At 35.7% G+C, this 24,811-nt stretch overlaps 1 protein-coding gene across 3 annotated transcripts in view; it reads right to left on the reverse strand.

The window, feature by feature from the left end:
• CTTNBP2 (cortactin binding protein 2) overlaps positions 1-24,811 on the reverse strand; it is a 132,027-nt gene that overhangs the window by 41,618 nt on the left and 65,598 nt on the right. For all 3 annotated transcript variants that reach the window (XR_011697505.1, XM_071552462.1, XM_071552461.1), the window contains 2 exons: positions 6,481-6,705; positions 1,953-3,528 (listed from right to left, as the gene is read on the reverse strand). Coding sequence is in view for 2 of the 3 variants with exons in the window: in XM_071552462.1 (XP_071408563.1) it covers positions 1,953-3,528; positions 6,481-6,705 (1,801 nt within the window). In the remaining variant the exon portion in view is untranslated. The remainder of the gene's footprint in view (positions 1-1,952; positions 3,529-6,480; positions 6,706-24,811) is intronic.

Consider the following 24,811-nt stretch of genomic DNA (forward strand, 5'->3'; position numbering starts at 1 on the left):
CTGATTGTTCTCCTAAGAAAAAAGTTTACACTTTGAAGCACAAACTAAAGCAATAGCAATAGAGGGAGTTATGAAGTCAAGTACTGATAATTTTATTTTTAGGGTATGAGATTTTTTTTTTAACAGTGATCCAAGTATCTTAAATGACTAACAAATTTCATATAATTACTGCAATACTAACTGAAATATACAGTCTAATTCATGATGATAAGAGACAATCTCTTGCCTACAAAAACTATTTATTTTGAAGCTAATCTTGCCACTAATTTGTTATATGTTCCTAAAATCCTAGATTTTTTAAGACATTTTAATTCCATTATGGAGTCTAATAGCACCCAAAGACAAATTAAGTTTGGAAAATACCTGGAATACTGGGACACTAATGATCTTGTTGACATGGCAATCAGAACTATCTTGGAATAGGAATTTAAGATGAAAATTCAGGACCTTCATATGAAAAGTAGAAAACTAAAAGGTAATCATCAAATCCCACTGTTGTTGACACTGAGAAGCAGTAGACAAATGGAAGGGTAAGATTTCTGAGTTTCTATTTTTATGGTACAGTTCAGAAGCGAGGGATGATTCTGAGAGTATAGTGCCACAATCAAATGTTAAAAGGATGAGGATACTCCTGATACATCTACAAAGTCTTCAGTGAAGTGGAATGGGGAAAATAATTGCTTACTAATGAGAACCCTTGAATCTCCTATATATACACGTAAATTTGCCACACACTGCTTTTGGGACAGATTCCCAGGAGTGGTGAGTTCTAAGTTTGCCACACACTGCTTTTGGGACAGATTCCCAGGAGTGGTGAGTTCAACTGCCTTATGTTAGTGGTGCAGCTACCAAGAGAAAGTGGTTGGTTGTGTGAGGGAAGAGCAGGTGTGCAGGCCTTTTTACCCCACAGAGGATGATGCAGGGACTAGTGTTATGAAGGTCTGAAGAACCATAACTGAACTGAGAATAACTGTTGAAAGTTTGAGACAATTCAAACATTATTCAATGCTGATGAAGGTCTAAAGTGTTTCACAACTGTGTGTTTCTCTTCCTCACTGCAGTGCAAGTCAAGCTAAAAAGGAACTTCTACCTAATATTCTAGTACTATTGATCCCAGCAGGGAAATATGCTGACAAAAAGATTTCTAGGAGATCTACAATTAACTGAAAGGTAGATCAGTATCACCTTTGTTCACTTAACTGCCATCAAGAAGATTCCCTGAAGCTGGTGGCACATTAGACACACCAGTAAATGCCCACAATGCAAAATGAGCAGCCCATACACACACTGAGTCCAGACAGCTGTATCTGTTGAAATAAACCTGTGAGATGCCATATAAGAATATTAACAAAGCCTACAACTAAAACCAGAACTATAGAAAAATAGAAATAAAAATGAAACATATTCAATAGGAATGTAGTGATATATAGGAAACTACACTATTATTCAGGCAATTATATGCCTTCATGTGTAACCATCTAAGGCCATAGCAGAACACCATAGCCCTGATTTCTAACAGATTCACAAAGCACAGAAATACATATTCCATGGAAGATCACCTGCAGAAGTAATATACAAAACATAATTTTAGACTGAGAAAGCATTTTGAAGTCCAAAATAATAGCATTAACCAAAAATAAAGAAAAAAAAAAGTTTATTCAATACACCATAATCTGCAACCTATTTACTTTAAACATCAGTCCTCTTTACCCTTACAAAAATCCTTCAATTTGGAGACCTCCTTAAGGAAGCAAACTAATGTATATGTTACTAAATCAGCAAAGGAATTTCCATACCCCTGGAATGTGGGAAAGTATAAATTAAAATTTCAACTTTTAGAAAGTGAAAAAGAGAAAGCTACAAAAAGATAAAATAAAGCAAACAAGAGATGCATAAAAAACTCAAAACATTAGTTTTGAGGGAGACAGTTTGTAGCATATCAATCCCTTTACCTGATGCTGTTACCAGGAGGCTGTCTGAATCACATGGTCTACAGGATGAAGCACTAACAGGGTTTATGGAGGAGCTACAGGCAATGGTGGTGGGAATGACAAAGGAATTTTCTGAACATGCAGGTTGGTTCAGTCCAGAAAAGTGGGAAGACCAGGCACCCACCTGAGATGAGGCTATGGCTGGTATGGCACAGCCTGCAGGTGCCACAGATAAATCTATAGCAGGTTTTGGTGGCAGCTGAGGTGAGGACTTAGAAATAATTTCCTCATTTATTACCCTGATTCCTTGTGGTGAACTTGAAAGAGGTGAGGTCATGGTTTTGGCGTCAGTTTTTGCACTTATATTTGGGGATCGATTACTATCCATTAAAACTTTAAGCTGTGGGTGTGGTGGAGAAGGAGTTTGTGAAAGCCCTGGTTTTTTAGGAGGAATAGGTGGAGGGTTTCCTCTGTCAATTCTTGATACACTGGGAGTCTTTAAATTCATTCTACCAGCTTCCACTGAATGCGATGCTCCGGGTCGCGACGGAGCACTACTCTGGGGGCTTGTAAATCTTGACAGAACTTGGGTAACAGTATTCCGAGCTGCCTGTTTGGCAGCTGGGTTGTCACGGCTAGCAGGGGAGACGTCTCTGGAGGGAGGGCTTTGAGTTGTGTTTCCATTTTGGTCTTGATCATTTGCATTCGCCTGAAATCTAAATCTAGCTGCCTGGATTCGTGGATTTAGGCCTGGATGCCCAGTAGTGTTGGCAGTTGGTCTGGTAGGAGAGCAAAGGGAATTACTATTTGAAAAAGGGGAAGTGCTACTTGGTAAATCAGGGGAAGAGGCTGTACTAGGTCCATTTTCCTCAATTTTGTTTTGATATTGTGCAAGAACAGGAGTTGTAGGAGGGACAAGTTCGCTAGATGAAGGTTGCCTATCAATGCCAGGCTTCACAAATGCTGCATTGGTGCACACATTCATTTTTGTATTGACAGACACTAGTGGGGTCACTGTAGAAGACTTTGCAGAGACAGTCAAAGGCAACTTCTTAACATTTTCTGTGCTATTGTCCATCACTACAGTATCTGTTTGGCAGGCAACAGTTCTTGAACTAGGCTCTTCTGTTTCAACTGAAACAGAAATAAGACTCCTATCTTTATTTTTATGAGAAAGACTAGCTTTGCTTTCATTTTCCATTTTTAATTGTTCAATCATTTTGATCATTTTATCTCTCTCTTCTCTAAGGTCACTGGTGTGTGTTTCCTCTTTATGAAGTTTGGCACGCAACTGCTCTCTCTCTGTGTCAAACTCAGACAGTTGCTTTTCCATTTGAGCTTCCATTTGTGTACTCCTTTGTTTCTCAGCTGCAAGAGATTCCTCCAATTCAGTAGCCTTTTTCTTTTCCTCTTCAAATTTTGACATTACTTCTTCCAGTTTCTGGGCTTCTTCTACAATTCGGCCAGACAGCTGCTTGCACTCTTTCACCAGCATTAATACTACATGCTTATTCTTTCCACGCTCTTCTTCAAGACGAGCGGAAAGCTTTTTGTGCTCCAGCTCAAGATTCTGTAACTGGGTTTTTTCCATTTCCAACTGTAAGAAAGCATAGAAAATAATGCTCACTAACAAGACAGAAATTTTCATAATAACCTAGTATTAACCTGACACTGATATTTTAATCTTTATGCCAAAAAATGAATCCAGGAAGGGATTTGTGATATTGAACATAAGTACATATATTCTTACACAAGAAAAAGACAGAGCGAGCCATCTTTGAAGAACAATTCAGAAACTAAGTAAACCCATTTACTTTCCTCCACTGACAACACAGCAACTCCCCAAAGTGATTAAATGCTTGTGAAACCTGAGTGATGGAGCTACTTGTTATCCAGAAATAAGACATAACAGAAAGTCATCTTCTCAGTAAAGGAACCAGACACAAGCAAGAGATAAGCTTTGGGGTTAGGTTTTAGGTCTTCCTCCAGCTGAAGGAGATTAAATCCATGATGATCATAATTGGTATCTTACATTTTATTTTAACATTTTTAAATAAGACATTCATTTCTGAGACCAACTTTTTGGCAAAGGCACAAATATCTTCCTGTATTTACTAGTGGTGGAAAGTCTCATTGATATCAGTGATGCATAAATTATGTTATAGGCTCGAATCAAAAAACTACCTACTAAAATTCAGATAACAGATAAGAATCATTTTTCCCCTTATTCATGTAGCCATTGCCTCTAACTCATCTTGTCTGCCCTTTATGCTTTTACTCACAGACACTATTCTAGAAAAACAATGAAAAAATATGTTAATACACCATTTTTAAAATACCTACTAGTAATAATGTAACCAAAATTACTTTAAATTTTCCCAAGAAAACTTTTACACAAATCCAGAATAAAAGAAAAATTATTTACTTTTTTTCTGCTTCTCCCTTCATATACTGGTGCAGTAGCTTTCTATATGGCTAATCTGAATGATTGATTACAAAGAAATCAAACAAACCCCCAAAAAATTGCTGACCATTCCTTCTCCTGGACTGTTTTTATTGGTTTAGCCTTGCCAGTTCTGCTGCATGTTTATGTAGAGAGTGATACAGAAAAAACAATTCAGATCTATACCACTAAAGTGCGTTTTCTAAGTGGGCATCTTTTCTGGAAAAATACTTTCGGGCACCTATGAAAAAAATAAATCAAGTGCTCACAAACATGAACAATTAATTTTGACTGCAACAGAAAACTTTTTCTTTCTTCTACAATATAAGAATATTTCACAATACTCAAAGAAAAAAGTTTAAGAAAACCTGTGGCAAACAGCAGTACATTTAATCAACAGGTGAAAGAAGAATCATAGCTTATAGAATCAGATTATAGTGTCATGATAAAATGACACTGATTTCTGTTTTTAAGACAATACAGTGTTGTGATATCTACATTTTAAATATCAGCTTGTCTTCAAATACTTCAGAACTGGTTTAGCAGTGGAGGGGCTCCACTGGGGTCTTAGAGCTTTATCAGGTTGACCAACACACTCTGTACAATGCATTTCACAAAACCATATCCACCTTTTCTTAAAAACAGAATTATAGAATCATAGAATGGTTTGGGTTGGAAGGTGACCAAGTTCCAACTCCTCTGCCATGGGCGGGGACATCTTCAACCAGACCAGGTTGCTCAAAGCCCCAAACCCAGTGTTAAACACAGAAAAAATAAGGTATGGCATTATCAGTCATTGCTAAACAAACAGTATCAGGAGCAACACATCTTTAGTTATGTTAATGACAGTGGAGCTGCAAATTAAATTAACAAACTATTATAATGACACTGTATTTAAGAATGGTCCTATTCAGAGTTTACAAGCGGAAAAAAAAACTTTTTTATTTTCAATGATTTCATTGCTTTTTCGAGCATACAACATTTGGGTGCATCATTAGCATTTTAAATCAAGTGGAGCCTCCAACAGTTTCTTTTTTTGTTAAAAAAGGCACAAAAATCCTGAGAAATGTATACAATTTCTAAAGCTTGGAGATGCAATAAGATTATAGTGAAAATGTTTTCGTTAAGATTTTCTATACTTTATTATTCTTCTATTTTGTTTTCAGATGAGGGTCTGGTTCTATAAATTAATTGTTATGAAATTGTATTACTTTCAAATAAGTACAACCAGATTTTACTATATAGCTTGCATGCAATCAGCTTACCATACCATTATAATACCTTATTTGTAAGCATTGCATCTAAAAGGATCACTAATATAAATGTAAATCCTTTATTTGATTTTGAAATACAAAAGCAGCATTATTTTCTTATTTTTGTCTCCTATGTGTGTCTCTGTCTTCCCTGTTCTTTTGGCTGCATCCCCTTGAACAGGAAAACCTCTGAATATTTACACTGCATTTTTTTCTTTAGATGACAGATTTGGAACTAGCTGTAATTATTTATGAGTTTATGAACTAACAACAACCTGATTTTTGCAAAATGTACCATGTGCATATACTAAATCGTATCAGTAATATAAACACCTTGTTTTGTCTTCAATGTGACACCTTCGTCCTGCAACAAACCTGTTCTAAAATATTTTTTTACAGCAAATGTTCAAATATGCAAAAAATTATTTTTAGACTCATAAGTAATTTTCACTGATTTATGAAATAGAGCCACCTAATATAGCAGGCAAAGAAATTATTTATTTTGTACTATTTAGGTTAGAACAAAAATAATCTTAGTTCCTCAAGGCTTCAATGGTGTTGGTCTAAATATACATTGTGATGATGCTGTCTCAGCTCACACTGAACTATCTACTTATATATCCACTGCATCAACTTGTACCAGTTATATTTTATTTATTCCATAACTAGAGTTAAATTCACAGAACAAACAAGGTGTGCACAAAAAATATCACCTGAAAACCATTACCTCCCTCTATAAAGACAATTAAGTGATAACACTTTAACACTCTTAATGATAAAAAAAAGTTGCAAATTAAAAAAGTGGCATGAACAAATCAGGAGAGGGAAAAGGAAAAATTCAGTAGCAGGATACCTTTTTTTGTCTGTTTTCAGCAGCAGCCAACTGAGCTGACATTCTTTCTTGCATTTTTCTGCAGTGAGCCATAACAGCTTCTAAAATGGACAGAGGGTTCATGCATATTGGTTTCTTTTCTTTATCACCAGCACCTGCCTCAAAGTCTCTCTGAAGAGCCAGAAATGGGTCACTCAGACTAAATCTTCCATATCGCTCCTGGATAAAAACCTCTTTGCGACGGGCCTAAGAAAAATAAACAAACAAACAAGGCAAAAACAGAGAAATAAAACTAAATGCATTCTTTGAAGTACATCCACACACTGAAGAGACTTAAACTACAGGGAAAGTTAGATTACTCATTTAAGGTCTTACAGTATTTTCTTTAGGCATTCATTTACAACCTCTAAGAGAAAAATATAGCTCCAAAAATTGATAAAACATTTATCTGTGATTTGGTTCAAATTCAGTTTTGAAGAAAAAAAAAGAGAAATAATAAGTCAATTCTGAGATACAAATAAGGAGGAAGAGGCCTAATGCTTACCAAATGGGTTAGTAGATCATTTAGAAAGCTTGAAGTTAAAATTGCAACATATGAAAAGTTCATAAAAAGTAACACACAGTTCAGCACTTGAGAAAACAAAGAACATTAGAATTATGTTAGAAATACTCTCCAAAGACTAACTACAAGTAGCACACTTTAATGATTGCCCAAAATTTTCCCTATATAGTCTACAAAATTGAAATTATATGGAGAATGAGATTTTGTTTGTAAAAGACATAAGCGTGCCTACATATTCAGATGCTTCTAGTCTGTTTTTCAATGTGATAGTGTAAATAGAACTTGAAAATATTTATTAAAAATCCCAGACCTTTGGAATACAACTTCAGAAAAAGTTTACAGAGTTCATTCAGACCTAAAGTCTAGTTTGGCTTACAAAGTCAGATAGCAACTGGATGAAGAGACAAAACCAAACTGATATAATCTAATTAAAGTGCTTTGAAAATAACCCCTAAATAGTCTAATATTTTAATCCCTTAGTTTTTAATTTATAAAATAAAATATCTAGTTTCAAAGGTAATATTACAAAGCTGGGGGGATGGCTGTATTTTTAATTCATGGTTCTGTAAGATGAAGTTACAGGACAGTATGCAGCTTAGGAATTCAACCCTCCTGGAAAGGACACCATCAAAGCCAAAATCCCAACTGCAAACAGATTAATTTGCTAATCAGACAAACAGGATGACAAACCGAAGCAGGTTAAGAATTTAAATGGAGATGGAGGCACAGTCCATACATAAATTAACAACTATGTAAAAGCCATTCAGTTTATCTAAAGTGAGACATCAAAGCAAAGAAAAAAACAGATGTAGGAGCTCAGCTGTAAATAAAAGAAGACCCCCAGAGCCCCCATCCTTAAATCCAGAAGCCAACAACAAAAGGAGAAGCCAAGAAGATTAACCTGTGTTAGAGGCAAAAGTAATCACTTGTGCCTTTAAGGAAACACATATCGTCAATCAGTGAAATAGTGTGCATTTTCCAGTTTTTTCTATGATCCATGACCAACTGTCCTCCTGGCACATATTATATGCATGCAATATGAATATACTCTTTTGAATGTACTCTAACATGCACAGTGATTAACAGAACAAGGCAAAAAGACTCAGTGTGGATCTGCCAACATAGTAACCAGACTAGGGTTTCAGATTCATTAACTAAGGAAAAGAAGGAACTATATAGTAGGGTTGAGGTACATCTAAATGAAAACCAAAAGAAAAATTAAAGTGGCTACAGGAAAAGACTGTAGAAAAACCAGGACATGGTTTGGGATGACAGATTGGCTAAAGCCATCAAACCACAGACAGCAAAATCACCTAAAGATGCTTCCAACTCAAAAGGGAGCTAAATGTAAAATATTAAAAGAAATGTTTCCATGTTTCTATACAAGGACGAAAAATATAAAATACACTGATGGAATGAAGATGCATGATTTAAAAAGAAGGTACCAGAATAAAAGACAAAGCAGAAGCTTGGTAGAAAGGAAACAATGAGAATTTCACTAAAACTTATGCACAAAGTGTCAGAAAGACAAGCTAGGCTTGAGTTTTTTAACATGATTCCTCCAGCCTCTAAATAATACTTCTGTTCCTTTGCAATTCACTAAAGTACATCAATTGGGAGAAATAGAAATGCTTGAATGAGATTTTTTTTCTCTCTTCCATTGTCTTCCAGCAATGAACTTCAAGTCATAAGAGTTAGTAGCAATGCCAACATATCTGCTTTTATGGCAGTTTTTATCTGGGGAATGTACCATCTAATATCATACCAGTAAAATAGTCTCTGCATAATTTGGTGGCTGTGTTAAAGCAATGTTAGAAGTGTCTCATATATTAACTTCAATTGCACAGCAATATATACAGAAAACAACATTTTAAAAGTTGATTTATGAATATTTAACAGAATTCATTTTCAAACAGAACATTTTTAGAAACAGAGAGTATCCACCCACTACAGGAAGTCATCAGGACAGCTGCGTTGTGAAAGGCGCTATATGAATTTATAAACCATCAGATTTAGTTTTCTGCACATACCCACTTGCACAGCAATGAGGCTTTTAATGGAAGGACTGAAACTGGAAGTATTTAAAAGTATGAAAATACGTCCATGGGAAATGATATTTTTTGCAGCCTATGTCAGTGGTACACAAAATTATGACTTAAGAGACTCAAGACTTGAGCAAAATCCTCCAACAGGCAACTGCAAATGAAAAGTGACAGTAAGCACACACAAATCAAGATAAAGAAGGTAAAACCAAAGATAAAAGCTCTTTAAATAGTTAGTGCATGAAATTCACTATTGCAATAGAGCAAAACCTTAAACTTGCTTACAACAGCTTTTTAATTCAGTCCAATAAGAACATCACATTTTTACAGAACTTTTAAATCCATACCCAAGATCTGAAACAATAAAACTTCTACTTCTTTATGGCTGATCTGTAATATTATGTTAGATCAAAGATGGACTAAAAAAAACCCAGTAGATCTGAAAAACATCTTCAGAGAGGAGTGAAGGATGATCAAAAGGTACAACACAACTTCTCTTCAACGAAGAGCTAAGTAGAAATAGGACTTTTCTGTGTGAAACAGAGGCAATCAGGGAGAAAGATGCTTGAGGTCTATACACTGACAGAACAGTAGTGATGGTCTCATGATCTAATGAGTGAAATTTGAGTTGGACAGAAATTCCTCTCACTGAGAGCAGGTAAGCAATGGAACGCAATGCCCAGGGAAAACATGTAACCTCTACCACTGGAAGCTTTCCAAAACCAGATTGGATAAAGCCATCTGCAACTTGATCCATGTTTGACCTCAGTCCTGCTGGAAGCAGAAGATTGGACTGAACAATGTCTTCAGGTGCCTTCCAACCTAATTACTTCATAATTAGTGATTTCTTCTAGGACTATTATTTTTTAGCTTGTAGATGCTGGTTATCTTCTCAAGTAACAAATGACAAAAAGGAGCTCTCAGAGGAAGGAAAAACAATGAAATACTTACTGGTAGAACAAGGCTTATGTCTTGCTTTAAATCATGAAAATACCTTGTATGACTTGGGAAACATAACTTTTAGTCTGTGATATTTTCAAAAATAAAAAATCAGAATTTAACAATGCCTAGTGATTACACAGCTGTACAACACAAGGGGAAGATTTATTCTCGAATTTTCTCTTCTAAGTCTGCAGCCAAAAAAAATCTGAAAAATCAGATTGTAAAATAAACTGCATCTTTTATGACTCTCACAGGAAGCCTGTGTCCTGCCACATACAGCAAGACACCTCATTCATCCCTACAACAACTTTTTACAAGTTACCTCAAGTTACCTGCAATCTCTCTCATGGAAACTTCCCTGTCTTAAGCTGACCTTTTGCAGTCCCTGACCCCATTTAGCATCTACTGGCAGATGAAAACTAGCAGCAGCGTGTGCAGGGAGAGGATAAAAGATGCGGAGATATCTCGATGATGGCCTGTGGGAAAAGCAGCAATACAGTATAAGAACTGGTCTGTAATCATTTGTTTCTTGCATTCCATTTCAGTAGAAAACAAAAATCTATTTTCAGTGACCAAACTGAGAATTATGAAATCTAATAAGACTTTTTTACCACTGTTTTTGAAATAAGAATGTAAGGGGGCAGGGAGGCCTTCAAATAGTATCCATCTTACTGTAGACTTACAGCTAAAAGCATAAAAAAGCTAGGAAAAAGAAATACTATTATTATTATTATTATGCAACTAATATATGTAAGGAATAAGCCAAATAATGAAAACCAGACAATTAAGCACATATTAGCTTTATTTCCTCAATAATTTATGTTGATATTAGTTGCACACAATTATTTAAACAAGTTTTCATAATCAGAGTATATAATCAGCAACAGAACCAACAGTGTTTTTAAGGTTAAAACTGCATTTTCCCCCAATGTATCTCAGAGTTTCCTCTTCATTTATCTGCCAAGTTAAAAGTTCAGCAGGTCCAAGCCTTCCACGGAGAAACTGATGATAAACATCAAAAATAGGACTGCATGTCCTACACTGTTATGGAACAATGGAACTGAATTGAAGCTGCCCCAGAACCCTTTAACAAAATTTCCTTCCTTTCAAGAGCGTTTGTCCCTCTGATTAATTTCCTTTTCCACATATATGAAAATTGTTTCAACAGAAGTTGACAGGTTCATATTAATATTTTCTCTTGACATATGAATTAGGGACTGGTTTACTAAAACTACCCAGGACAGAAGAGGAGGCAGTAAAAACTTATTTTATGTGCTATGTTAAAGATGAGGGTGAGTCCTTCATTCTAAAAAAAACTTGAAAGGGTAATAGATGGGTTTTTTTAAAAGAGGAAGGTGGCTGAAAGAGAACATGCTTATAAATCTTTCTCAGTTCTTCACTGGCATTATATAGTTTCTTGAAATGATTTGCTGGAGATACTCAATTAAGCAAAAGAGAATTATCAGTGAGTATATATACTCATAATAAAAGCAAGTTCTTTCAGATACACTTGCAAAATACCAGGCTGGAGGATATGATGCCTTATTATGAATAATTAAGAATGATTCTTTAAAGAATGCTAGCAATTTTGTTACACAATGGGGCTTGGGGGCTTTGCTGACTTTTGTTAGTGACTTTTTTTATATGCTGATGTAAATGAATGTTTTCAAAGTATCATGAGATGCTATCTCCATATAAAATTTCATAGGAAAAACTAAAAATGAAAATTTAAAAGTCAATGACTGCTGAAGAGCATGATTTCTGTCAATGAATATGTAATGATCAATTTATCCTTACTATCTTAACTGCAGTTTAAATTCCTTTTTTCAGCACAGTGACAGTGCAGACCTATGCAAAGCCTACAAGGGAGTTCAATTTTAATGAACTCCATATTATACAAAGAATATTTGACCAATACATTCCAAGTGCCTGTTTCCATGTTAATTGTCAAGTGTCATAAGACAAAATCATGTGTGTCCATTTTAAGACTGGAAAAAACGGAAATTCTCTGAAGAAGATTGATGAGCATAACAGGCCGCTAGCTCAAGAAGTATGAAAACAGCAGGGAAATTGAGAAATAGGAATATACAATTAATAAGTTAAACAAATCAATATACAGGTTGATTACACTCTGACAGACTTATATGGTTATTTCATACTATAAAAACATGCTCTGTACGGATGACTGAGCAGGATCATGAACAAATTCAAGTCTTTTGGTAGAGTTACTAATAAAAAAAGTACATATACCCACTCAGAAATTTTTAATATGAGACGCATGTTTTCATAGAAAGTATTCAAATCTATCTTGGAGCAGTCTCATAAGTCAGAAGCCATGCAAACACATCAGCAGAATTTTAGTACAGAAGACTGAATGAGATGTAAACAATTTTTCTAGAAAAGTTATCCTAAGCAGGAAACTACTATCCAAAAGTTGCATTATTCTCTCATTCACAGCAACCCATAGAACCTTTTAGAAAATCTGTATTTCACAAAGCATCCCTCTCAGAATCACATAGCTTTAAATCCAAGCTTTGAAAAAGCATTTTTCAAGGTAAAAAGAAAGCTCTGAATAAAAGACTGAATGTCGTTTTACAAGGCTATCCATAACAACCTCCATTTAAGAAGACCATTTTAAGGCTCAAGTGATCTTATGAAGCAGTTGATAAAAACAACAGCAAAACACACTTCCTCTACTTCATTCAGGTATGGAAATATCACAGTGGTTGCAAAAAGCTGAAGAGTTTTCTTTTGTCTGCACTAAAAAACATACTTGACAAAAGTATAACATGCTGAACAATTAACTCAAATCTCTCTGTGATAGGAGGACAACATTTAACTAACAGTTAAACAATCCTGGCTTGCAATATAACACAAAACACTGTAGCAGAATTGTACAACCAAGCTAATGATCAAGCCTGAATTTCCTTAGGGGTCCGATCCATAAAAAGAGAGTATCATACAATACTACATTATTATTACACCAATACAACCAAGCAGCACAATCTCCTTCCCTTTCTCCCCATTACTTGACACAAACCTCCATGAAAGGAAGAGGCACAGACAGGACAGACAGTCATGCTTCCAATTCTTCATTATTATTTTTTTTCTTTATAGTAATGAGAAGTTACTAGTTTGAGGTTTAAAATGAAAAGGCCATATTACAAAGCTAAAATAAGTTACTAAGAGATCAGTCCCAACGAAAAAAGCAGTGCAGTGAATCTACGACATTCTTCACACCAACGTAAAAGGTGAAATTCAGGCCTTGCACTACATTTCCAATTGAAGAAGAAAAAGTTCAAGTCATGAAACAATATGTGGGTTTGATTGAGAAGAGCCATCTACATGTTCCATATAAAGATTACATTACACCTGTTTTATGACAGCTTTGTTGTCTGATACTTAAACATTTGAAAATTATAAGCCAATATTTTGTCAGGAAGTATCACTGTTTGATGCTTTGATTATCTAACCACCTAGACAATTATTTCTGAAAATAATACAGATTTTTATACTCATAATGAGTCTCAAGTGATAGAAGAGACTTGAGCTCTCTGGTTACTTTAAATAACCATTTGTCATCTTGATTTTTTTGCATGTTCAAATTTATAGTTCAAATTCATGCAAATCGATTCATAATTCTTTGCATGAAAATCTGTCAGCCATTGTTCTGAAGTACTGAAGGAAATCTGACTTCATCTCTAACCAAAAAGAGGTCTTTAACCTCCATGCTTAGCAGTTAAAAAGCTTCTTCAGCTCAATAACAAAACATATCAAAAGCATAACAGTAAAACTTTTACTAAATCAATCTGTGTTTCTTTTTAATTTAGAGCATTTAGACTTTCATATTTTCAAGCTATCAAAAGCTCAGTTAAAATACTATCCCACATTATTGCATGGAAATTCAATTATTACCAGGCTTTAATTACTTTAATGAAAAAGTATGCAAAGTAAGAGTTTATCATGCCATCATCAGGCACAGTCAACATGGGTTCTCAAAGCAAAAAGGCTGTTTAACTAATTCCATATCCTTCTGTGATAAGGTCAGCCACTTAGTTGACGAAGCAAAGGTGATGGATGTAGTTTTTTCTGGATTTTAGTAAGGCTTTTGATACTGTCCCTCACAGTATCCTTCTGGACAAGATCTCCAGCAGGTTCACAGTGCACTGGGTGAAGAACTGGCTTCAGGGTTGTAGTCAATGGGGCTACACCTGACTGGTGTCCAGGTATTCCTCAGGGCTCATTCCTGAGGCCAGCTCTGTCTGTTCCATATATTCATTAATCATCTGTACATGGGAGTCAAATGCACAATTAGCAAGTTTTCTTATGACACCAAACTGGGAAATGCTGTTAAGTGTTTTGAGGACATGAGGCCTTGCAGAGCAATCTAGACAGACTGGAACACTGGACCATGGTTAATTGTAATTTAAAGAGTCCAAAAGTCAGATTCTGCTCCTGCAATGGAGTAACACCAGGCACAACCATACATTGAAATAGAAGTGGCTGGAAAGCAGCCCTGCAGAGAGGGATCTGGGAGTGTTGGCTGACAGCAGGATCAACATGATTCAGCAGTTGTGCCTGGGCAGCCAAGAGGACAAACCCCATCCTAGGGTTCATCAAACACAGCATCACCAGCTGAGCAAAAGGGGTGACTATCCTGCTCTATGCAGCGTTGGTGCAGCCTCACCTGCAGTACTGTGGGAAGTTCTGCGCTCCACAGTTTAAGAAGGATGTGAAGATCCCTGAATATGTCCAGAGGAGGGCAACAAAGCTGATGAAAACGCTGCAGGGATGTTCTGTGAGGAGTGGCCAGGGAGTTTGGGCTCACCAAGTTGAAAGAAAAGGAGGCTGAGAGGTGACCTCACTGCTCTGTCCAGTTTCCTGGGGGGGGGGAAGAGGGAGAGGATCCAATCAGAAGGCATGTGGGAATGGTTCAAAGCTGCATCAGGGGAGGATCAGACTGGAGATTAGGAACCACTTCTTCACTGAGTGCCTGGTCAAACTGGAACAGACTTCCTAGAGAGGTGGTTGATGTCCCAAGCCTGACAGTAAGAGGCATTTGTCAATGCCCTTGGTAACACACTTTAACTTATAGTCAGCCCTGAAGGGGTCAGGAGCTGCACTAGATGATCACTGTTGGTCGCTTCCAATTGAACTAGTTAATTCTATTTACAATATAGATTTTAGGTAGATTAAGGGAATTCCAAGTTTTCAAATTATTTTCAGTATTCACTGGAAGGTAAATTGTGAGAGCAATATAGATTACCTCCAGGAAAAATGTTATTCTTGCTAGTACCCTAGTAAAGAAGCTGAATGAACAAATACATTTAATTAATAATTCTGATTGCTACAATGGAACACTTTAAAGTAAACACAATACTCATCCACATTGTACATTCTGGATTTTACGCTGTTTATTGAAACTTCAAAGCAATTTTCCAGCTAGAACACCCTTTACAGACACCAATAGAGTTACCATTTTAAAAAATTTCATGTAACACTGTATATTTACCCAATATGTAGCTAAAACTTTACTTTGCTGTTTCTGAGAGAATTCACTATAACCACTGTTGTTCTACTTTCTAAATGTTCCATTTATTCATAAAAATGGAATTTTGGCTTTAATAAGAGACCTGGTGCTAAGTATTTTTACTACACTGCCAGAGCTTCTAAGATGCCTCTCTCTGGAACTGCAGCAGGTGGTAAGACTTGTCCACCAGTCACAACAGCAACAAAACAGGGCAGGAGAGAGAAAAGCATGGGAACACATACACCCAAGCATAATGGAAGTAACTGCTGCTGTATGACTATTTTCTATTTTCACAAGCGTTGAAAAGGATCCTAATAAAATCTCGTCTTATGCATAATTATTTTTTATAAGTTACTATCATAATTTTTGTGAAGATTCAAGAGCAAACCTTATACATTTTTTCTTCAGCAACAGTAACACAGAGACACACAATTCAAGCTGTGTTCAGCTGCACTTCAGTGTTGCTTCAGCCAAATTAACTGTACTATTTATTGCCTTAGAAGAAACATCCTGTATACGTTACCTTCACTAAAAAGTGGAACATTTCAGCTAACATAACAAGATAGGACAACCCAGTTACATTTCTCATTGTCAGCACTGTGCGTAATGATGGCAAACAGATAGAAGATTTTAAATAAGTCACTTACAATGAAGTCACATCTGTATAATTCATCAAGATCGCAGAAATGGAGAAACAGTTACATAAATATGATGTTGGAAATTTTTATTATTATTTTCACAAATAGTGTGTGTATCTACTCACTAGTTTATGTTGGATTATGCAGAAAGATCAAATGAGGGTAGGAGGAATCAAGTAGAAAAGGCAAAGCACTTATCCAAATAAGAAATTAGCAGAATACTTTCAGCCAAATTAATAGTTACATGCCTGCCAACAATTAAGATATTCAGGTCCCTACGGGAAAAACAGAGTCTATGATCAGTTTAACAGTCACTGCTGGAAAGAAGAGTGAAAAGGATATTTGCAATGTAAGGTCATAGAGTTTTCATGCTAGAAAACAAGTCTCATAGTTTCATGCTTGCAGTGTCCAGTTTCAGGAGAGCCTGAAATAAGGGCATTTACCCGAGTACTGATGCTTAAGCTGAGTGAAACAACACAAAAACAGGACTGATTTAATGTGGTTTACCAAAAGTTTTGCTTTGTTCAGTGCTTAATGTCCCTCTCCAGCAAATAGCAAGTAACTACCACAAGAGGTGATATAACATGACTGAAAACCTATTTTGTCAGCAGCTTTGAGAAGAGGACTTTGTATGTGTCAAAATATCAGGACCACTCAGATCATTTAAGTTAATCATTCCAGGGAGTGCTGTTGCTGCAGCTCCAGCATCTTCAGGAAAAGGTGAGGCTTGGTTTCCTTCATAACAAAGTGTACGCTTACACAACTATCACTACATAACGCACTGACACAAGAAAAGCAAATACAATGTAAGATAAACTGAAGAAATACATTATAAACCCCATGATCAAATAGGGGCAAATCAAAATTTGAACATTAAGGTTGTATCAAGCAACACTTTTTCAATTAGGTTCAAAGAACATGTGACATTACTTTAAAATTTGAAATAAACCACAGATAAAGAAACAATTCCAAACTGAGCACTAGAAAAAATCATTTAATCTACAAACCTGTCTGAGGTTTATCCCTATTTCATCCTTTTCTTGCAATCAATTTTAAATAGCTTGCAATAGTGAAATACTACTTTTTGACAGACAAGTTCAGAAAAGTACAGTAAACTATTATGAAGAAAGTAAAAGCTCTAATCATAACCAGACTCATTGGACAGGTAAAGACAAACTATACTTAAGAGCAGGGAAAATGCATACACAATCATCGTTAAATCAATAAACCAAAAGTAATGATCAGATGAACAAAGATACAATTTGCAGATTAGCTAAAAAAATTCATTAACAATTATTTTTTTTGCAAAGAAATTGCACTATGCAAAAATGACAATACAAACAAGGCATTATCTGAATTCTATTTCATGGTTCACTTATGCCACAAAGGCCAACGACTGCCATTATATTGTCTACAACAATAACCTTCTGTTATGCACAGATTAACATCTTCTGCTCCTCCTACCTGGTTATCATTTTTCAAGACACCTGCTAAAAACCAGGCTGCATTGCAAGCTGCCAGAAACCTCTAAAGCCACCTTCTGTGTGCTCTTAGCTCCATTCTGGATCCATGGGATTCATATATACAGGACAAGTTCAGATTTACATTTTAAATTCACAACTTAACACAATTACTGCAGCCAAGGGTCTTCATAATTCATTGGTGGTGTAGTTCCCTTTGACAGACTGCACTTATATACACGCAATTTTTCTACCTATAAGTCAGCTTGAGACCAACTAAACAATAAGCATTCATCATTTTCCTAATAGCTCCTGGATCTCTCCTAACCCCAAAATTCATACTGGAAGTTCAAAGTCTTGCAGTAAAAGTCTTGCTGACTTTATGCAGTAGTTCAGGAGCAAAACTTTATTCATACGGAACTGGCAATTATTGTGTTGATAACAATTCTGTTTTGACATCCAGCTTAAAAGTACAAGCGCAACCAAGTATCCATGACAGCATGCAGAAGACAACAAATACTATTAAAAGGGTATGAAAGTACTAACTGATAAATTAATTTTTTTTAAAAACTAAAATCTCAGCCTAGAGTAGGCAAAAGTCTGTCTTGGCCAAGTAAAGAAAGATCTATCGCTATACAAAACTTACTGGGAAGCAGACAGGTCAAAGTAGATAAGTACAGCTTGCAAATATCTACAGCTCTCCTTTCAATTTTTTTTTTTTTTCCCCCAAGGAACAGCTACCTCATTACTGAAAATGCAGAGCCGGCCCCACACTTTGCATTGAAATTACAGTATCATTCTGACTCACCCCCCCAAAATCTAACCTGGTTACACAATATACAGTTACAATAAACTATGATATGCTCAGGGTGTCTCTTTAAATATTGCTTGATCTTCACATATGCATACAGAATTGCAAAAGTGGTATAGAAATATGCACACTTGACAGTTACCATCAAAACAGTTCTGCTTTCCACGAGATTAAAATAAAACTATACTGTTCAATGTTAAATCATTTTCAGCCCAAATTGAAAGACAAGTTCAAGAATGAAAGCCTTCCACAATGCACATCTCAGGACTTGAAAGCAAACTCTCTTGGGGAGGAAGAGACTCCAGAAGAGCACTTTACAATGACCTATCTGGCAGTTTCACAAGCAAGGTCCATCTGTCTTAAATTCAAGAGAAATCACAAAGCTAGAATGCATTGGGGAATTTCTGGGTTTAGAAAGAACACAGGATATAAATTTTAAGGTGTGGTTGTTTTGTTTTTTTTTAAATCTAGACCGAATCAACTCTTATTACTACTATATTTACACAAAGAACCCTGAAAATGGAATTTCTAGGTACATGACTATGTCCACATCAGCAGGTAGTGCAGCACAGCAGCAAGTTTGCAGAGCCACACAGTTGGCCCTGGGGATGTGCCTATGGTCCTGCCCTTTGGAAGAAGGTCTCATTTGGGACTAACTCTGCTCTTCAGTTCAGCTTACACAGTCTGAGAGTGACCTGTGAGGCAAATCAAAGCAAAGTTAGGTGGGGGCAATGGGAAGAGTTTCTTCAAAAGTACACTCTTGGTCAGAATGCTAAGGTAGGTTCAGCAAGTTCAAGAAGCTCATTCACACACAATTATACAGATATGTAAAAAATAGCCTTTATCATAATGAACTCCAACATCTTATAAGCTACCTATTTCACTAGAATTGTCTAATAAAATGTTCATACAAAGAAACATTTTATCTCTTGTTCTAAATTGCAATACTTTACAAAATCAACATTCCATTTGATCATTCTAAAAGTAGAGCACAGTTTTGAAGTTATGTTGGGTGATACCATTATAGCCTTGGAAATGGAACATCTTTTCATTGGAGCTAATTATGTAGAAAATTTCTGAAACAACCTGATCATTCCAAAACAAGTGATTCTCCTAAAAAGTATGACACCCCTTTCTTTGAAAACTTGCATTGAACTATTACATTTCTCATGCAATTGAATACTGATATCCCAGTAGGTCTAAAATGATTAACAGGAGAGCTGGAACCTGAAAACTCACATTCAACATATTATGTATTCCTACTTCAAAGAAATATTGTACAAATCTAAACAGATTACTACACAGTAATCACTATACTCTCTTAAAAGCTGTTTATACTTACTTTTAAATCTTGCATTTTTAGGCTGCAAGCTTTTTAAGTAAAGCTAATAGAATGGGTTATTAAACTTAAATGTGTCTATGAGGTATTGTTACAGAATGTATTAATTCCTGTCTTTTGCCCTACCTATTTCATTATTTTAATATTTGTACCTTTATTACAAAATTCAACCATTGCTCTGCAAGAACTCAATATCTTATATGGATTTTCTACTTAGACATAATATAGAAACTATGATTAATTTCCAGCTCTATTCATTGTCAAAATGCTAGATTCAGGGAGATAAAATTCAGGCAGAACTAACTTCCACAGCAGAGATATTTTTATTCTTATCATTTTATAAATTTATATAGTCTCAAATTCTCTGAGCAGTTAAATTAACAAAGTCTGATTTTCCCTAACTCTGTGCCTACAGTTCCTATGTAGTGCTCAACAAAAGACCACACAAATATTTGCCTTTCCTTTAAGGTCCTAAAAACATTATACATTTTCTTATCCAGCTGCCTAGTTTTATGACACTCCCTATTTCTGAAATGCTTGGAATTTTGTCAGATTTTGCAAGAACTGCGTAAAAGATTAAACAGTTGTTGGCACAAATGCATACATAGAAGATAAACTGTTTTGCCTTAGGAAGTTACAGTAGAAATTAAGTACAGTAGGGCTTTACAACACTGAAGAAACACCTACAGCCAAATTCACCTTGCCATTCACATATTGTTCTCCTGACTTGGACAGGTCATACACAGAGTCTGTTGAATTGGATATCACTTAAGGTCAGAGAAACACATTGTTCTATAGTAATGTCACTGATATTGTAGTCAGTTTTAATTAAACAAAAACATATCCAGTGTTGGTATTGGCAGTTTAGATTTTTTTTTTTTGTTTCATAAGTGATTTTTCCCAACAATCAAAAAAAGTTTTTCCAAATCCATGCAGTGTGGTATATTAAAGAATCTAGTACAGTAAGAATTTACATTTTTATTTACATTATTAATGTATACAATAGAAGCAAGTAAACATTTTCAATTTATCATTCAACATCTAATAAAATCTATACAGGCAAATAAATTAATTTTACAGCAAACAGAGATCTGAACTGAATGGGGCTTTAAAATTTTACATGAAAAAAAACCTACAAATGATTTAATTTTATTGCTAGAATTACCACTAAAAGCAGCATTTAGTATTTCCATTTCTATGCTTGACAGCTAACAATAACACATCAATTCCTCACGTGAGGATGAATGCACTCTAAAAAATCTTCTAGAAAACAAGCAGCTACAACAATCACTTTTAGGATGGATAAAAGCTAACAACAAATAAATGCCATATTTGAGAGCACAGGTGTGGGAGGCCAGACCTGTGCTTTGATTATGTGGTCACATTACCTTCACATTAGGAATATATTATCCCCTTATTACAGGTAGACAGTTTATTTGGATAATTGAGACAGATGAAGGCAACAGCTACAGTTAAGTCTCCCTCCTTTTTTAACTATATGCAGTCCCAATAGCAATTAATCAGCAAGTTACATCTCATTAGGCAGTTAAATGCCTCCCTGACATCCGATCCTGTCAGATCTCGGAAGCTAAGCAGGGTCAGCCCCGATCAGTACATGGATGGGAGACCTCCTGGCAATACCAGGGGCTGTAGGTTCTAGTCCTGAGGACTTCACTGGCACTGTCCAAGCTCGCTCGGCCATGGCAGATGAACCTTAGGAGTTAAAGGGTGGGGCCAGTTCTGCGCACTCTGAGCTTCACCTAAAAAATCCACTGCACAGGCTCGAAGGACACACCCACGTGGGTAGAGCCCTTCCCAAATCTTTGTTTGCAAAGCCAAGCCATGATGATGATATTTCTCATTAATGAAATAACTGTAATAATTTAAATGTTAATCTGAATCTAATTTTAATTGCAGTGTAACCATGATCATGAAGATACTAAAATACATGAATTACAGCTTCAAAAACAGTAGAGTGCTAATGAGAAGGATTAACACAAAGATTTACATAAAGATGACCTCCTTTGAGGTGAATCCTAATGCTGTTCTCCACAGTAAACTAACTATTCACTTGGAGAATAAATCTGGAAATTTGACCCTAAGCATGATAAAGGTCTACTTTGCTAAGGCTGTTGGCTCTCGCAGGGCTGAACTTGTCCAGTAACTTACATTGGTCTGGTTAATAATTACAGTAACTTTTTCAAGTGCTGAAGCAGGAATGAGTTGTGCATGTTATAAACAGGCAACAATGTATTGTGACAATGTGGAAATAAACAGATGTCATCTGCATATTTCTTAAAAATGCAGTTTGGATTTGAAGTTTTGGTTTTCTTTCAAAAAGAGGTCTTCAAGGTATCAAAACTTTATATGAAATGCCATGGAAACTGTGGTACATTATGGAAAAAAAGATACAATAAAAAGAGTTAATTGTTATATGTGACACTGGGTTTGATTCTTTCTTATTTACCCTGTGACATAAATTCCAGTGCCTTATTAGAAATCAACACTCTAAACTTTACTAACTAAATTTATCTTCCCCACCATACGCTTGCCCCCAGTATGACTATTTAATTTAACAAGATTTGTTTTCCCATAATCTCAAACTGCTAGCCTTTCTCACTCGTAATTTTTTTTATTTATTTACACAGAATAGGCAGAATTAACATTCTGCACCCTGAACAAGAACCAGTGGACAGGCTTGAAATTCCCCAGTTCAATCTTTTCAAAGCAGAGTAACAAACTCTGAAGCACCACTTCTTTACTCTCACTGACTGCACCCTTTTGAAATTAGGCTTTAAATAAGCAGAAAAAGTTATGCAACATCTTAAAAGTGCTAAATGAGAAGTTAGTAGGAATCATCTCTGATGCTACTAGCACCAAGACAAATTAAACTGAAAGTCATACAATACAAATTTATTTTAAGAAAAAAAGATACTCTAAATGAACAGCCAGAAGACAAGCATCTGAAGACAACACAATTTGGAAATCCAGGGGCTTTGTCTCCTTGTCAAAAAAGCAGTATTACAGCAGTACTAACTGATACAGGGCACCACTTTGCAGTTTTCTTTCTTTCACCGACACTCCAAGCTGCACATAATTTTATGGCTATTTTTAAGTAAGAGAAAAAACCCCAAACAGAAGTCACAAAACCACAACACATTTGGAAGATCAATACTTTAGATTTCTGTGAGCTATTAAGTAGTAGGATTTGCTCCATATATATAAGACTGAGGCTCAATTCACACACACACAAAAAAAAAGTCATACATGTTTTCTGCTTAATCCATGAGAACCCAGACAAGCAAGTGATTGTTTAACAACATATCAGGAAGCATTAAACTGTAATCCTGAAAGGGAAATTTCTAAAATAAGGGAAAATAATTAACTTAAAACAAGATTTTTAAAGTGATTTAAGGGAAAACTCCATAATACATGTATATACACATTATAAACATGGTGTAGGAAAAGGTCAAAACCACAAAACCAGTAAGACACAAGTTCCAACCTCATATTTTAATCAAAAGTACTGTTTCTGCTTCCTGGTTCTGTTCCATTCCACAAGTGAATACTGTGGATAAGTTATAGATTGTGATGATATCAGATGTATACAAAGAAAAAAAACCCCATTTGGTACTGTGAGAACCAGGTACCTCCACGACAGCCTGTAAAGAAAGCCTACCAAGGGATGCTGAAGGTAAGTGTGGGGGGTGGGGTTATAGAACAGGCTTTCTAGACAGAGAAAAAAAAAACAACCAGATCTGCCTCAGGTCTTTAATAAAGCATGTGATACTGAGTCAAAAAATTAGTAAAATGAGAAATAAGAGAGCTCAGTGTAAGAATTTATACAATGGGAAAGGACAGACTAATACAGAGCAGGTACAGATTAAGAGCAGTACCATGTGAGTCAGTCTTTAATTATATTCAGTATAATCAGCTCTTATCAGCTCTTTTGTGATCAGTCAAGGTGGATTACCTTTAGTGCCAAAACTTTTCAGGAGAGGTATTTACAATAGATACAGAAGTACTGTTTACTGCACAATTTTTACAAATGCTCAATGAAACCCTACAAAATTAGTACAGGTAAGGGCACACCCATTTTGGAATTAGGTAGTTAAACTTATATGATTATAGAGAAAAATCTGAGATGACAACACCACAAGAATGAACAGAGAATAAACAGCTTCTAAGAGAAGATTAAGAGATCCAGTTCTATAGTCTTGCAAAAAGACCAAGAAAATATAAGAACTGCTTAATAAATGTATATACCAGTGGCTTTAAACTGACAGAAAGATAATTCAAGAGGGAAAGACAACATACATATTCTCTGTAGGGTTGGAAATTTTCAGGCTTTGACCTATCAGAGAAATCAGGCTTTGAAACAGCCCTGTACTACTTGTAGGATTACAAAAAACCCACAACAAACCAACTCCCCCAATATGCACACTCACAAACTTTTTCTAACTTTGAAACAGACCTTCATCTCTTTTTGAAATAGCAACTCTTTTCTCTCATGTGAAAACCATTTCCTTCTTGCTTCAGGAATACACAAACTACATATGCTGATTTGTTGAAGCATATCTAAGTACCAAATGTGACACAATTCAATGGAATCCTCTTGTTATACACTGCTACAAAAGACCTGTTTGTGGCTATCTAGTTGCTTATTTTATGTGCTACTTGGAGACTCCAGGTGCTAATATTGCTGACTTGTGGCTTCCCAACTAAGACCCCCAAAGGTCTGAAACTATTATACTACAACACATCAGCCTACAGTTCTTCAGCAGATATAACTCCAAGTTCCCCAGTACCAGTACAGGTAACCAGGCAAGCAGCCAGGAAGATTCGAGTTATACATGGACTGTGTTTAGAGGAACTGGAAACTGACGTGCAGGAAAAGAATTTAAAAACAACAAAATCCAAACAAACAAAGAACACTAAACCCCCACTTTTCAGCATTTATATACCTTATGTGAAATTGAGCACTTTTGATATCGATCTTTATTAATAATCAAACCCCACTATGTACAT

The sequence above is a fragment of the Pithys albifrons genome, chromosome 3 (genome assembly GCF_047495875.1).
Source record: "Pithys albifrons albifrons isolate INPA30051 chromosome 3, PitAlb_v1, whole genome shotgun sequence".
Classification (NCBI taxonomy): Eukaryota; Metazoa; Chordata; class Aves; order Passeriformes; family Thamnophilidae; genus Pithys; species Pithys albifrons.